General features: G+C 41.2%; 1 protein-coding gene across 1 annotated transcript in view; it reads left to right on the top strand.

Moving 5' to 3' along the window:
* ANKFN1 (ankyrin repeat and fibronectin type III domain containing 1) overlaps positions 1–13,871 on the top strand; it is a 129,550-nt gene that overhangs the window by 52,165 nt on the left and 63,514 nt on the right. Inside the window, exon 7 of the mRNA XM_070934819.1 lies at positions 7,185–7,292. Coding sequence (XP_070790920.1) covers positions 7,185–7,292 — 108 coding nt within the window. The remainder of the gene's footprint in view (positions 1–7,184; positions 7,293–13,871) is intronic.

Genomic DNA, 13,871 nt, shown 5'->3' with positions numbered 1-13,871 from the left:
CCAGAATTAACATGTAATTTGGGTTCATGATTCCTGATGGAAGACCATGGCTATAAGGGCCTTTGTACAAGTTTGCCTTATGCTCCAATAGCTCCCATGTTTGGATTGAGAGACCCTACTCATGGTGATTTATGCCTTACTTCCCTCACAATTGGTTTATTCTAATGTGCCATACATACAGACCTTGAACAGCCTCTGAAAGTTGCAACTGATCCAGAATGCATGGCATGGGCAGTTTTTGGCATTTCATAATATTTTGGCATAAAACCTATTGTTCCAAATTGTGATCTCTTTCAGCGCTAACATAAAAGACACAGGAAGACTTGTTTAATGCTGGGATGAACTTTCACCTAGTTCCTGGCTCTTCAGCAGATAGCGTTACCTGGACAACAGAGGGAGGGGGGAATTCTTGTGAAGAGAAAGTGCATGGGACAAAGAGATGGATCTGGATAGTGGCCAATGAGACATTGGGGTTGAAGAACGGAAAGGGAGGGGTGTGGAAGGAGGTGCCAATCTTGGCTGCAACAGAGTTCAGGAATGTCGTTCTCTATTCTTAAATAAAGAAAAAAGATTCATTAGAGACTTTGCGTTTGAAAATGAAGTTTATTTAAGATAGCAACGAAACCTGACACCTATGCTGTGTGTGTTGCGATGGCTTCCTGTAAGCATCTAGACAATATGGAGTGTTTGTTATCATCAATAAATCTGGTGGGCCATCACCAATAAATAGCACAGAGAGCCAGATTATTTGTGGAGCCAATGTGTTGATTGTCTCCACTTATGCCACCAACAATGGTAGGGTTGTCATCTTCAGGTCCATTACATCACTCAGTGTCATTTTCTATAACACAAGAGTTGTGCCCTATGGCATCCCCCCAGAAATCCAGATGGCCCTAATTCTGTTGGCTTTATGCAAAGCATTCTGGCAATTCCCCCAGGTTTTGGGGTCAACCTCCTGACCCCAAAGATTGTAAAAACAGCTAGACTGAATGAGCCCTATTGGTTAATTTGTTTAGTTTTGATTTCAGAATTAGAAGTAGAATTATTTATAGACCTCATACATATGTTATGTTACTTGGTTTGGGGTATTATCTTTAATATTATGCTGCTCATTTGGGTTTTAACCCTCTATTTCCTGACTTGAAGGAAGCTATAAATTGCTCGGTTAAATAAACAAGCAAGCTCAGGCTTCAGAGAAATCAAAAATGTACTGCTGTTAATAACTGTATAAGCTTTTCTAGGCTGAAAAATTACATTATTGGAATAAAGTGCATGATGTGTTAACCACAGTTGGCAGGGTATATACCATTCAAGCGGGTGTAGAGAAAAATGGTAATATTGAGATCAAAAGGCAGTGATTTTTTTTGCAATAAAGATTTTAAGCATGCAATATAATATATGAAAACCACAAGTATCACAGAGCAGTGTTGATGAGAAAACAAATATCTTGACACTGCTATGTTAATTAATGTGTCACAAATACTTAACCTTATTACACTTCACTTGATCTGCTAATATATGCAAATTCTCTAATGATTTTATATCCTCTGATAAATGTTCTGATACAAATAAAATGAATGTTCTGATACAGATGCACAAATCAGCCAAATAAAACTTATTAACTCAGGCCAAAGAAAATGGGTCTACTGGGTTTTAAATTATTGCTTGAAAGAGTTGTATTTCAATTTTTCCATTGATGTGAAAGGTTTTATTTGGCCTTAGTTGTTGGTGTGTGTGTGGCTATTATATTACAGAAAGGTGATTACACTGAATGTATCTGGCCTGTTAGATGAACTGTTTTGGAACTGGAGCTTGGAAATAGCTGTGTTTATCAAAGGGTGATGGATTCTGCTCTTAAATTCATACACTAATGTTGGGGAATCCTTTTTATAACAGAGTTGATTTTGGCTTAAAGCTATAATCTAAATTTAGAAATCTCCATACATGTAAAACTTCCATAATAATCTTGGTTTCAGGAATTTTTGCAGAATTAAATGTAGAGCATTCACCCCTAACTCTAATATTGGCCCCCAAGCCCATCAAAACCCAAATCTGTGAGGGAAAGTAACTGAGCTGTATGAAATTACTAATTTACTATGAGAGCTCCATAACCTTCCCACAGCCTGGTATTCTCCAGATCTTTGGGGCCGTAACGCCTAGTTACACTGCAAACTGGCTGGTAATTTTGTCAGTTCAAGGTACTGTTTCTGTGTTGGCAATATTCAACAGCTTATGCAGATTTTAAACATGCTGGCAGGTCCAGCAATCTTGCCCATGTTTGCTTTGATCTAAGTCCACCATGTCCACCCGGGTCCCGGGTGGTGCAGTAGTTATTTCAGTATTGCAGGCAAGCTCTACCCACAGCCTGGACCTGCCAGCATGTTTAAAATCTGGGACAATGGCAGGAAAGTCCTGGAGTTTGAGAATCCCCTATCATAATTTGATCAGTTTCTGGTTGCCTGAAGTTCTGTGATCAGTCTACCCAAGACACTTGAAGGACCTATTGGGTTCCAGGGAGAGCTTGGGCTTGTTCCTGAAGGTCTGTTACATAGTCCAATTGAAGCCTTGGTGCCACCTGGAATGCAAGGCAGGTAGAGCTTTGGAGCAGTTCACGTTTATGCAGCATTTCCCTTCTCATAGATCTTGAGGCTCTCCCTAGTTCATAGAGGAGCTGAGGGAGATGAAACAGGACAAAAAACACTGTAGGACAGAGAGGTCTCAATCAAGTATGATCTCTAGATTCTCTATTAAGGCCTATGTTATGGTGGTAAGGGCAGCAAAACAGCAATGTTTTTTTCTGCCCCTAATATGTCCACAGACACCCATCCAGCAGCCCTGTTTGGGATGATCCAGGCCCTTCTGAAAAAGATGAAGCTAGAGGTTCACTGTAGGGTCACCGTGATGAATATTCTAAGCATCTGTCAGATAAAGTCACTCTGATTACCTCCAAGGCAGCCTTGAGACAAGTCACACAGTGATGACTAACACTTTAGTATAATGTTGTTATCTGGGATGCATTTGATCCTGTTAAGTCCTGATACAGTAGACAGGGTTCTGTAAACTTGTCACTTGTGTCTGGGGATTTTCCATCTCTTGTTCTGGATGAAGTTTCACTACCCCAACAGAATCAGTAAATAATTTGGGGATCCTCCTAAATTCATGGCTCCTGTTCTAGTAGCATTTGGCAATTGTGGATTGGTGGGGTTTTGCATAACTTTGTTTAGTTCATCAATTGTGCCCTTTCCTGGACCGAAGGGCACTGCTCATCACAACTCATGCCTTGATTACCTCTGTAATGGATTATTACAATGCACTATATGTAGAGGTTCCTTTGAATAACGCCTCAAGCTATATCTGGTTCAGAATATGGCAATGCAGGCAGTTAGGACTACATTGAGCCTTGGTGGCGCAGCAGACTAAAGTACTGTTAAGTAACACCAGCTGCCTGCAATTACTGCAAGTTCAAATCTCACCAGGCTCAAGATTGACTCAGCCTTCCATCCTTTCGAGGTAGGTAAAATGAGGACCCGGATTGTGGGGGCAATAAACTGACTTTGTATAAAAAAAAGAACACCGCTTAGGGGGAGGGGGCGAAAGCCCTACTAAGCAGGTATATACAAAAGTATGAAGGCTATTGCTTAACGCATTGTAAGCCGCCCTGAGTCTCCGGAGAAGGGTGGCATATAAATCGAACCAATAAATAAATAAATAAATAAATAAATTTCCAAGCACTTATGTTGTACCGCTGCGCTACAAGTTGCATTTGCTGCTAGTATGCTTCCGGGTGCAATTCAAGTTGCGAGTTGTCACTTATAAAGTCCTTGCAGGCATGGGGCTGAGTTATTTGTGGGACACCCTCTCCACAATTGTCTTTATCCTGCTCTGTTCAGTCTGTCAAGAGAGTCGTACTGTGGCTCCCATCAGTTTAAGGACTGTCATTTTCTGGACCTAAAAAGTGTCCTTTGCAGCTTCTGCCCATTCCCTATTCCCCCAACCCTTTGGATTGGCTCCAAAGCTGGCAGCTTTTTTCAAAGCTTTGAAGCCCTAGATGTGTTGCCAAGCATAGGGGTTGGAATGTTAGTGGGACTCCATGAGAGTACTGACCTGTGGCAAATTTGCTTTTCCCTTGGTTGTTGTTACATGCCCAGCATCACCAAGATGAGAAGGGTGACCATATAAATTGAATAAATAAATAAAATAAATTGAAAATTGGTGATGTGACTCAGGCAAGTTTTTGGATTCCTACCTTCGAGTTCAAAATGGCCAAATTCATTACTGCATGCAAAGATTGCACAAAGATGCAATTTGAAGCCAGATATGTTTTACATTGAATGCCCAATTGAAATTTATGTCATCTTGGTTAGTAGTGTTTTTTTTTTGAAAACAGTTTTTTATTTTTATTTCTTATACACATTTTGTAAATGTACATTCTCTTATCCATAATTGATCATATATATACATATTTTTTTCTAACAATAGCATAAAAATAAGACATTTTAATTACATTTGGAGTTGCTCTTCTATCCTCTCTTTTCCCTTTTTTCACAACAAATCTTCTTCTCCTTCTTCTTTCTTTTCCACTCCCTCCCTCCTCTCCTCTTCTACTTTCTTCCTCCTCCTCTCCTCTTCTCCCCTACTTCCCTTTCCTCTCTCCCACTCCTCCCCTCTTTTCCCCCTTTCTCACCTTCTCTCCTTCTCTCCTCCCCTATCCTTTCTTCCTCTCCTTCCCCTTTCTTCTATTCCTCTCTCTCCCTCTCCTCCTCTATCCCTCTACTTGGTTAGTAGTTTTGATGGTCAAAAGTCCAGACTGAGTTTACACATCAAGCTAACTTCTGCTACAGTATTTAGTATTTGGGAACTGGCAAATTTAGGAGGAGGCTTCATATGGAGAAGAAAAAGAGAAAGCAAGATTAATCTGTGGAATCAATAATGTGATTCTGGAACAATGGATATAGCCTCATTTATATTGGATGATCTCTTGCCTAACACATGCTTCCCAACTTGCTGCTTTCCAGATCTGTTAGTACTGCGAATTTCAAAATTCCCTAGGCATTTTAATGGATGCTAGCAATGGGGAATTGGTGTTGGGTTGGCTCAATTTATAGAGCCAAATTGAACAAGGATGTTCAATTTAAGGCCAAGGATCACTTGCAACCTTCCCAGCCCTTGGAAAAGTTGACAACAATATTTAATTTTTAATGTGGCAAAAGGTCTGAAATATTAAAGGAGTGGAGAATAAATATATCAAGTCAAATTCCTTTTTAGATTTAATCAAATCAATTTTAGTTTGGTCTACTTCAGAGATCCCAAACTTTTCAGCTCAACAATCCTTTCATGAAGTTTCAGATTATTCATCGACCCCCAAACATTTATTATGTGATTAATAATTAAATTAATACTACTTTAACTAATAGTACTATGAATAACAACAACATTGACCCTTTGGATAGTCCCAATAACCTTGGAGGTTAATGTTGACCACTTTGGGAGATTCTGGTCTAGTGTGATATATGATAGCAATAACACTTAGACTTATATACCGCTTTACAGTGCTTTACAGCCCTCTCTAAGGGGTTTACAGAGTCAGCATATTGCCCCCAACAATTTGGATCCTCATTTTACCCACCTCGGAAGGATGGAAGGCTGAGTCAACCTGATGATGCTCATGAGGCCACTTAGAGCTCAAGTATAGGCATACCTCAGAGATATAGTGGGTATGATTCCAGACCACCACAATTTGTTTATTTGTTTATCTATTATTACAATTAAATTTGTTTGCCTCCCATCTCGCTGCAAGGCAATCCTACAGCAAATATCATATAATATGAGTCATATAAATTGTTTGGTTTCCCAGTGCATATAAAAATTATGTTTACAACATGGTGTTCTATTAAATGTGCAATAGCATTATAACTAAAAACAATGTGCATATCTTAATTTAAAAATACTCTATTGCTAAAAAAAAATGTTAATTATCATCTGGGGCCTGCAGCGAGTTGTAATCTTTTTGCCTGTGGAGAATCTTGTAAAAATTTCAGTATCTGCAGAGCAAAACAAAACCAAAGGCAATAAAAGGAAGGCATATGCCTGTACATACCTTGTTCTGAAGAGGAGCATTTTGAGGGAATCCAGATGACTGGACCACTTATAATTTCAACAGCAGATTGCAGTCCCCCACTCACATGGTATTTATAGGTCGTTTCCCAAATTCTCCATAAATATTATCTGAGTGACAAGCATATAAAAGATCGTCCTTTTTAGTATTTGGTATGTTTCTTAATTAAATTAACTATGTCACTTTTTCACTTGAGTTCGATACTTAACATTCCCTTCGGCCAATTCATCTTTTAAACCATCTTGAGAAATCATTCTGGCTAAGATTCAGATAAATTCTTCTAAATTAGGAGCTGCCACTTGGCCTCCTGAACTGTTGATTGGCCAAAAAAGGCCCAGCAGCAACATAGTGATGTCATCAAAAAGGGAAGGGTGAAAAAAAAATGGGTCTACATTACGTCTATCTGAGGTTGGACTACAAGGGCAAGAGTATGAGAATGGAAGTGTTTCTTGCACAGACTTCTGCTCTTTCTCCCACTCCTACAAACTCCCTCAAACATCAAAACGAAGTAGAAATTGCACTACTAGAACTGGTCATTTTCTCACTGCATTTCCAACAATATAATCTCAGGATGATTCAGAGGCCACCAACGAGATGGGATGGCATGTAACTCACAGGCAATGGATTGCTCCCCTCTTGACACAGAGGTTGGTCCAAAGTCACTCTGAAAGTAGCGTACATCAGATGAGCTTTATCCTTGGCATCTTATTTTTGCCTTCTGACCATGGCAGACAAAGAGAGGTTTATCTAAAGTGACTCAATCACTTCCTTCACAACTGGGGGATTTCCCCAGTTCATGCTAAAGGGATGCCCCCAAAATATAATTCTAAAAAAACCCTCTCCTTTAGAGAGAGAAGGAAATTTCTTTCAATTTAGCAAGGGATAACAAAGCAAGCTCTTCGGGTAGCTATTTGCATTTTACACCCAGGTTCTGATCAAGGGCAGACATTAAAATCAGGCACACTGGGCCCTGAGCTCAAGTTCTCTCAGACGCCAGCAGACACAGGATCAGGGCCACCGGTCTTCCCTTTGTTCGACTTTCATTCTCTTTGTTTCTTTTGTTCACCAGACTGGAAAGACTACGATGGCAGAGAGCCTAAGCACCGGGGACAGATTGAAGCCCTGGAACGTTTGTTGCAGCAGGTTAGAGCGTCTCGTCCGAGCTACAGTTGCCGAGGTAAGAGTAAAATATCCATCGGGTAGGGCTCTGTGGCGCCTGAAATTTTAGCAGCCTCCTATCTGGGTTATACCTTCCCATTCATCGGGAAAGGAGAGATATTAATATTTGGGGGAAAAAGGCTTCCAATCAAGTATTCTCCTTCCTCCTTGTCTAACCCGCCCAGCCTCCTCTCTTTCCCTCTCTCTCTCTCTCTCTCTCTCTCTCTCTCTCCTTCTCTCCCTCCCTCCCTCCCCCTCTCCCTCCCTCCCTTCCTCTCTCCCTCTCTCCCCCTCCCTCTCTCTCTCTCTCCCTCCCTCCCTCTCCCCCTCCCTCTCCCTCCCTCTCCCTCCCTCTCCCTCCCTCCCTCTCTCCCTCTCTCCCTCCCTCCCTCTCCCTTCCTCTCTCTCTCTCTCCCTCCCTCCCACTCTCTCCCCGCCTCATAAATGAAAACCATTTAAAGTGTTCAAAGCCTTGCTTGCTTGTTTGCAAGAATGAATAACAGAAAATGTTGGAAACGATGCTTTGCTTTAGCCATCTCTTGGACAAATGACAAAATCGCTGCATTCGGCAATTGACTAAAATCAGTGGTTTTACCAAACTCCTACAATCGGTAAGAAAAAGGCAGCCCAACTGGATCACATAAAAATAGCTTTTTCTTGTTGCTTCTTACATTGTTGCTTGTTACAAGCCTCCTCCTCTCAATAATGGAAAGAAGCTTCCAAAGTCATGACTTTAATTTCAATCAGCCCTTCTGATGAGTGTGACATTCATGCTGAATGTTCTTGGGAATCCATAAGCACCAAACTTCATAATCTGCACTAGGGTTTCTCAACCCTGATGTAGATTAAGATGTGTGAACTTCAACTTCCGGAATTCTGCAGGCTACCTGGGAGTTCAATCCACACATCTTAGAGTTGCCAAGGTTTGAAACACTGGCCTACACACACAACCTAGCAGGAATTAGTGGGATATGAATATATTTCATGGGACTTCTATGATAGGGTTGTGCAGATCCTCAAAAAGCCTAGTGATTCAAACACCTACATTGCTAGGACAATTTTCAGGAAAGGAATAGAAAGGGACTATGCTAACTTTCACAAAAATGTATGAGATTTCAACCACATTGGTTGAAACGTTTCATAGTTTAACCTATTTATAGCATCAGTAGGCCTTTTGCAAAAAAAGTGTCTTCACTTCTACAGCAGTTCCTCGATCTGACCACACAGGATTGCTGCTATTATGTCATGGGCTTTAAAAGCTTAAATAAAGCTTCAGCCCTCTTGCAGTCCCTTCACAATTTTTGGTGAGGGAAATCTCAACCACGTGACTATGGAGATGCTATGGCGGTCGTAAATGTAAGGTCATAAAAACACCTTTTCAGCACTGTCATCAGTTTCAATACAAAGCACGAAGTAACACATGGAAAATTATCAAAGAGAGAACCAACCGAGAACTAAGGAAAAATTTCCTGACAGTGAGAACAATTAATCAGTGGAACAGCTTGCTTTCAAAAGTTGTGAGTGCTCTGGAGGTTTCTATGAAGGGATTGGAGTTGGGCATCCATATGTTAGAATGGTATAGAGCAGTGATGGGATTCAATTTTTTAACAACCTGTTCTGTGGGCGTGGCTTATTTGGGGGCGTGGCTTGGTCATCATGTGACTGGGTGGGTGTGGCTAGCTGGTCATGTGATCGGGTGGCCGTGGCTATGTGCATAGCGACTACTCAGAGGACTGAAAAAAGTCATTTCTGACCAGTCCTCGCACTTTTGACCGGTCCTCACATTTATGACCATCCTCACATTTATGCCTGTTGCAGCATTCTTAACAACCGTGTCACTCATTTCACAACTGGTTCTCTTCACCACGGTGACAATATAGGGCGCAAAACGTAAAATGTGAGGACAGTCGCAAGTGCGAGGACCTGTCAAAAGTGTGAGGACTGATCAAAAATAACTTTTTCAGTCCTCTGAGTAGTCCATATGCACATAGGGACTACCCAGAGGGCTGAAAAAAGTGATTTCTGACAGGTCCTTGTATTTTTGATCGGTCCTCGCACTTATGACCGCTCATCATTTATGCCGGTTGCAGCATTCTTAACAAACGTGTCACTCATTTCACAACTGCGGTGCTTCATGTGACCGGGTGGGCATGGCCAAGTGGTCATGGGGCATTGCTTCTTTGCCCTAATGACAGTTTGCTTCAATGGTTGTAAGTGTGAAAAACGGTCATATGTCACTTTTTTCAGAGCCATTGTAACTGTTGTAAGTCAAGGATTACTTGTACAAAAATACAAAAAGCTTCTTTGCTTGCAAAAAGCTGCCCTAAATACCAATCATTAGATTAAAAATACCTGCAGACTGGAGTTACAAATCAGGCAAGGTGGCAGAGCACCTTGAGGAATTAAAATTAATTAATTAATGAGCTGAGGTGGTGCAGTGGTTAGAGTGCAGTACTGCAGCTACTTCAGCTGACTGCTAGTTCAGCAGATCAGCGGATCAAATCTCACCAGCTCAAGGTTGACTCAGCCTTCCATCCCTCCGAGGTAGGTAAAATGAGGACCCAGATTGTTAGGGAGCAATATGCTATTTAGTATCCTGTCTTTGGTGTAAGCCGCCCAGAGTCCTCGGAGAGTGGGCGGCATAGAAATATGACAAATAAATAAATAAATAAATAAATAAATAAATAAATAAATAAATAAATAAATAAAATAGTTAAAATGCAATGATAACTATCAGCAGCCAACTCTTGTTCATAAAGTGAAACCCTTTAGCAGAGAGGTCATTTAAGCTCTCCAGAATGAAGCAAACGAGCAAACAGAGTATCTGTTGCTTGCTAAACCAATTACCAGAACAAATAGAAACAGGAACTAGTCAGATTTCCGAAGCTGCTTCTTTTCAGGAACTGAGATTAACATTTTTCCTTCCAAACAAAGCTGAATAGGGAAAATTATCCCATCACTAAACATAGGATTAAACATCACCAAGCACAGAATTAAACTTCACCAAAAAACAATCAGAAAGGGTATGTAAACTCACATTTGGATGTCAATCTTTCTAGCTAGCCAATAAGCCTTGCTGAATGTCACTCATCTTGGTTCCTTGTCATTAAAAGCTTCTGCTTCATTATTCAATTATTTCTTCAAAGTGCTGATCATTGCACCCTGGCTGAAAGAACTCCAACAGAGGAGTATTTCCTTCCAACAGTGGTGTAAAAAGCTTTAAAGAACCCTTCCCCTTTAAGAAAGTCAAGCAAAAACAAAAAACAAAAAAACACCCCTGAGAAGCTCCGGAACCGGAAGCGACAGAAAGTCTAGATGTTACTGCCAATAATGTAATAAGGGTTAATGGAGAGGCAGTTTCTGTAAGCAGGGCAATAAAGATTAGGCTAGGAAACAACACCAGAATGTTGTAATTCCTTACAGGATTAACCCTGTAAAGTGGAAAAAAACAAAAGGAGATTTCTTCTAACAAGCGGTTCTCCGAATTGCTTAACTACTTAACAACCAGTTCTACCGAACCGGTGCGAACCTGTAGAATCCCACCACTGGTATAGAGTCTTCTGCTTGAGCAGGGGGTTGGATTAGAAAACCTCCAAGGTCCCTTCCAACACTGTTATTCTGTGCTCTCTAAATAGCACAGTTGCTAACTGAGGCTTGCTTCTAGAGCAGGGCTGCCAAATTCCCAGCTCGCGGGCCAGATGCATTACACACATTACACGCCCGGTTTAGCAAAGGAGAAAAGATCCTGATATGTCATGTGATGTCGCCATGACAACGCGAGCTTGACACCCCTGTTCTAGAGAATCAGCACAATGCAGCTTGCCAAAATGATGTCAGCCCTTCAGGGTAGACCAGATCAAGAAACAGTGGAAGAATTGAATTACCGTATTTTTCGGAGTATAAGATGCACCTTTTTTCCGCCCTAAAAGGGGGTGAAAATTTAGGTGTGTCTTATACACCGAATGTAGCCCCGCCCACCCACTGGCCCCCACCCTTTGGCCTCTGCCTCGCAGCAGTTACCTCCTTGCAAGCAAACAGCAAGAAAAAACAGCTCCTTTCAGCTTCAGCACAGCCTAATTAGCATAAATTGATTAGATCGGCCTCCGACTCTTAGCTGATTGCTCTCAGCTGTTTTGCCCGGGCCTTTGCTGCTTGCTGCAAAGAGGTAAATTGCTGGAGCAGATTTTTTTTTTTCCTTGTGCTAATCAAGCTATACTGAAAATGGAAATGAAAGTAAAACAGGCTGTTTTCTGTTTGCTGCAATGAGGCAAAATTGCGCAGAGGCAGATTTCTTTTTCTTCTTTTCCTCACTGAAAAAGATAGGTGCATCTTATACTCTGGTGCGTCTTATACTCTTATGGTATATCTTACTAAGATAGGATGCAGGAGCAGAATTTTGCAAACCTCCCTTGTGCTTTTCCCCCTCCCTTTTAAATTCCAATAAAATCAGAAAAAAGGAGCCTGCTGGAGCCTCTTCCAAATACTATCTTGTTTCCCACTGTGCTACTTTTCTGTTCCATCTACACAAATAGGCGTCACCTAATCGATGGTCTGATCAATAAAACAATTTTGTAAATGTTGCCTCCTAGAGCTTATTTGGATTATTACTGATTGGAAACTGAGCAATCTCAACATGAATTGTCCCTCTGCCCCTTCATAATCCTCAGCTGAATCGAAATTCTTGCAATTTATTGACGCACTATAAGGATAAAATAAATTCCTTGGTTAAGGTCACAGGCTAAAAACGTGATTCTTTTGTAGACTGCTACGCAACTGTTCTGACTATCAAAAATCTGATGTTCCCATTTTTGTAACTATGGTAACATCCATGCGAGAAGAACATGCCTTTTTGAAAAGGATTGGCGACATTGCCTGAGTAAGTGGGTTCTTACCATCATCATCCCGTCATCAATAAACAAAATTATTTTTGCTGTCTTAGGAGAAAAGTGCAATATAAATTGACTAAATGTTAAATAATGAGAAAATGGTCTGGATAATGCATTTGGAATGTGGGGCAATACAAGTAATCCTTGCTTAATGACCAGTTGTGTTATGACTATTCAAAGTTACAATGGCCACAGAATGGGTGCTTTAGATCCATAAAGCATGGGCCATCGTAAATGGTTGTGTTTCCCCCTGTGGGCAGATGACCACATGTTGGGCATTTTAGCTTTACAATTTATCACTGATTTCTGTGGTCATCTGTCTGTGATTCATGGTGGGTTTTTTTTTGCTGATTTCCAGCATTCTCTGCCAGTTTCCAGTTAAAAAAAACACATTCTGGTAGAGAGAAGTTCCCTGAGGATGGGCTCCAGCATGAGTCCAAAAGCTTGGAAGACTAAGCCTCTCGTTTCGGTGACCAACCCAGATTGGATCCTGCAAAAAACACCCAGATAAATGAATGGTTTTGCTTAAGGATTGTTACTTTCACTTAATGGTCACATTGTTCATTTAATGACCATCATAAAAAAAAAAAAACCAGAAATGTACTTCCGATCTTGTGGCTGCTTTGACTTACAACTGTAATTCCAGGGTTAAATTGAAGATTACCTGTAATTCCTACAGGTGGATATATGTGGGATAATATAGAGTCAGAGTCTGATTTCTGGAACAACATATAACATCTGGAAGTAGTGATCTCTCTCAAACACACAACACACACACACACACACACACACACACATTAAGCAAAAAGCAGCAGTGCTTGAAGGAGTAATACCCAATATAAGGGTCCTTGTTTACTGGCTATCTGTTCATTGACCATTCAAAGTTGCAACAGCAACTTACAACCAGTCCCCAAAGATCCAGGTATTGCAACACCCCCCACAGTCACATTTTCATAATTCAGGTGTTCACACTTACAATTGCATGGTTGCAGCATCCTCCCATGACACCGTTTATAACTTTCCCTGCTGGTTTCCCATGAAGTCAGTGGGGCAGCCAGCAGGGAAGGTTTCGAATTGTTTTGATATGTCCCTTTGGCCTTCCTGTACTTGCACTGTGCCACACCATCCATCCCCTGTCCTTCCTGCCATTGTACCACACCGTACACATACACACCTGGATTTCCTGTGCTCGCACACAGCCTGCACCAAGCCTCCCAAGCCCTCACTCCACTCACACACAGTCTCTGCCAGCCCTCTCAGTGCCTTTTTTAGTTTTTCCCAGCCCCCTGCAGCACCTCCGTGGCACCCCCATGCTCCTTATCTGGGACTCCAATTAGTTCCCAATTAATGAACCATGTATTTTGGGGTTAACGATGGCAACTGGGACTACTGGAATTGTCATCATTAAGTGATGCAGTGATATGTCACTGCACTTTACAATCATATTGCTTAAGGATGGCAGTCCCGGTCCCAATTGCAATTGAAACCTGAGATCTACTATGTATAGTTTTTCCTTCCAGAAGCAGAGGTGCTGTAACCATGAGATGCCACTTGAAAAGAGTAATGCATGAATCGCCTAAAGGAAGCTTCAAAGATCTTGTAGTATATGGCAAACTATTTTTAAAAGCTACTTAACCCTTTCCTTCTCAGAGTACAATAAGTGTTCCACACAGAAATGGAAATCCTACACCAGCTTCTTTACAAGCAGAGAG

Source organism: Pituophis catenifer, unplaced genomic scaffold (genome assembly GCF_029215685.1).
Source record: "Pituophis catenifer annectens isolate HBS135680 unplaced genomic scaffold, rPitCat1.0.hap2 SCAF_2, whole genome shotgun sequence".
Lineage (NCBI taxonomy): Eukaryota > Metazoa > Chordata > Lepidosauria > Squamata > Colubridae > Pituophis > Pituophis catenifer.
This window is presented reverse-complemented; position numbering and strand designations above follow the sequence as displayed.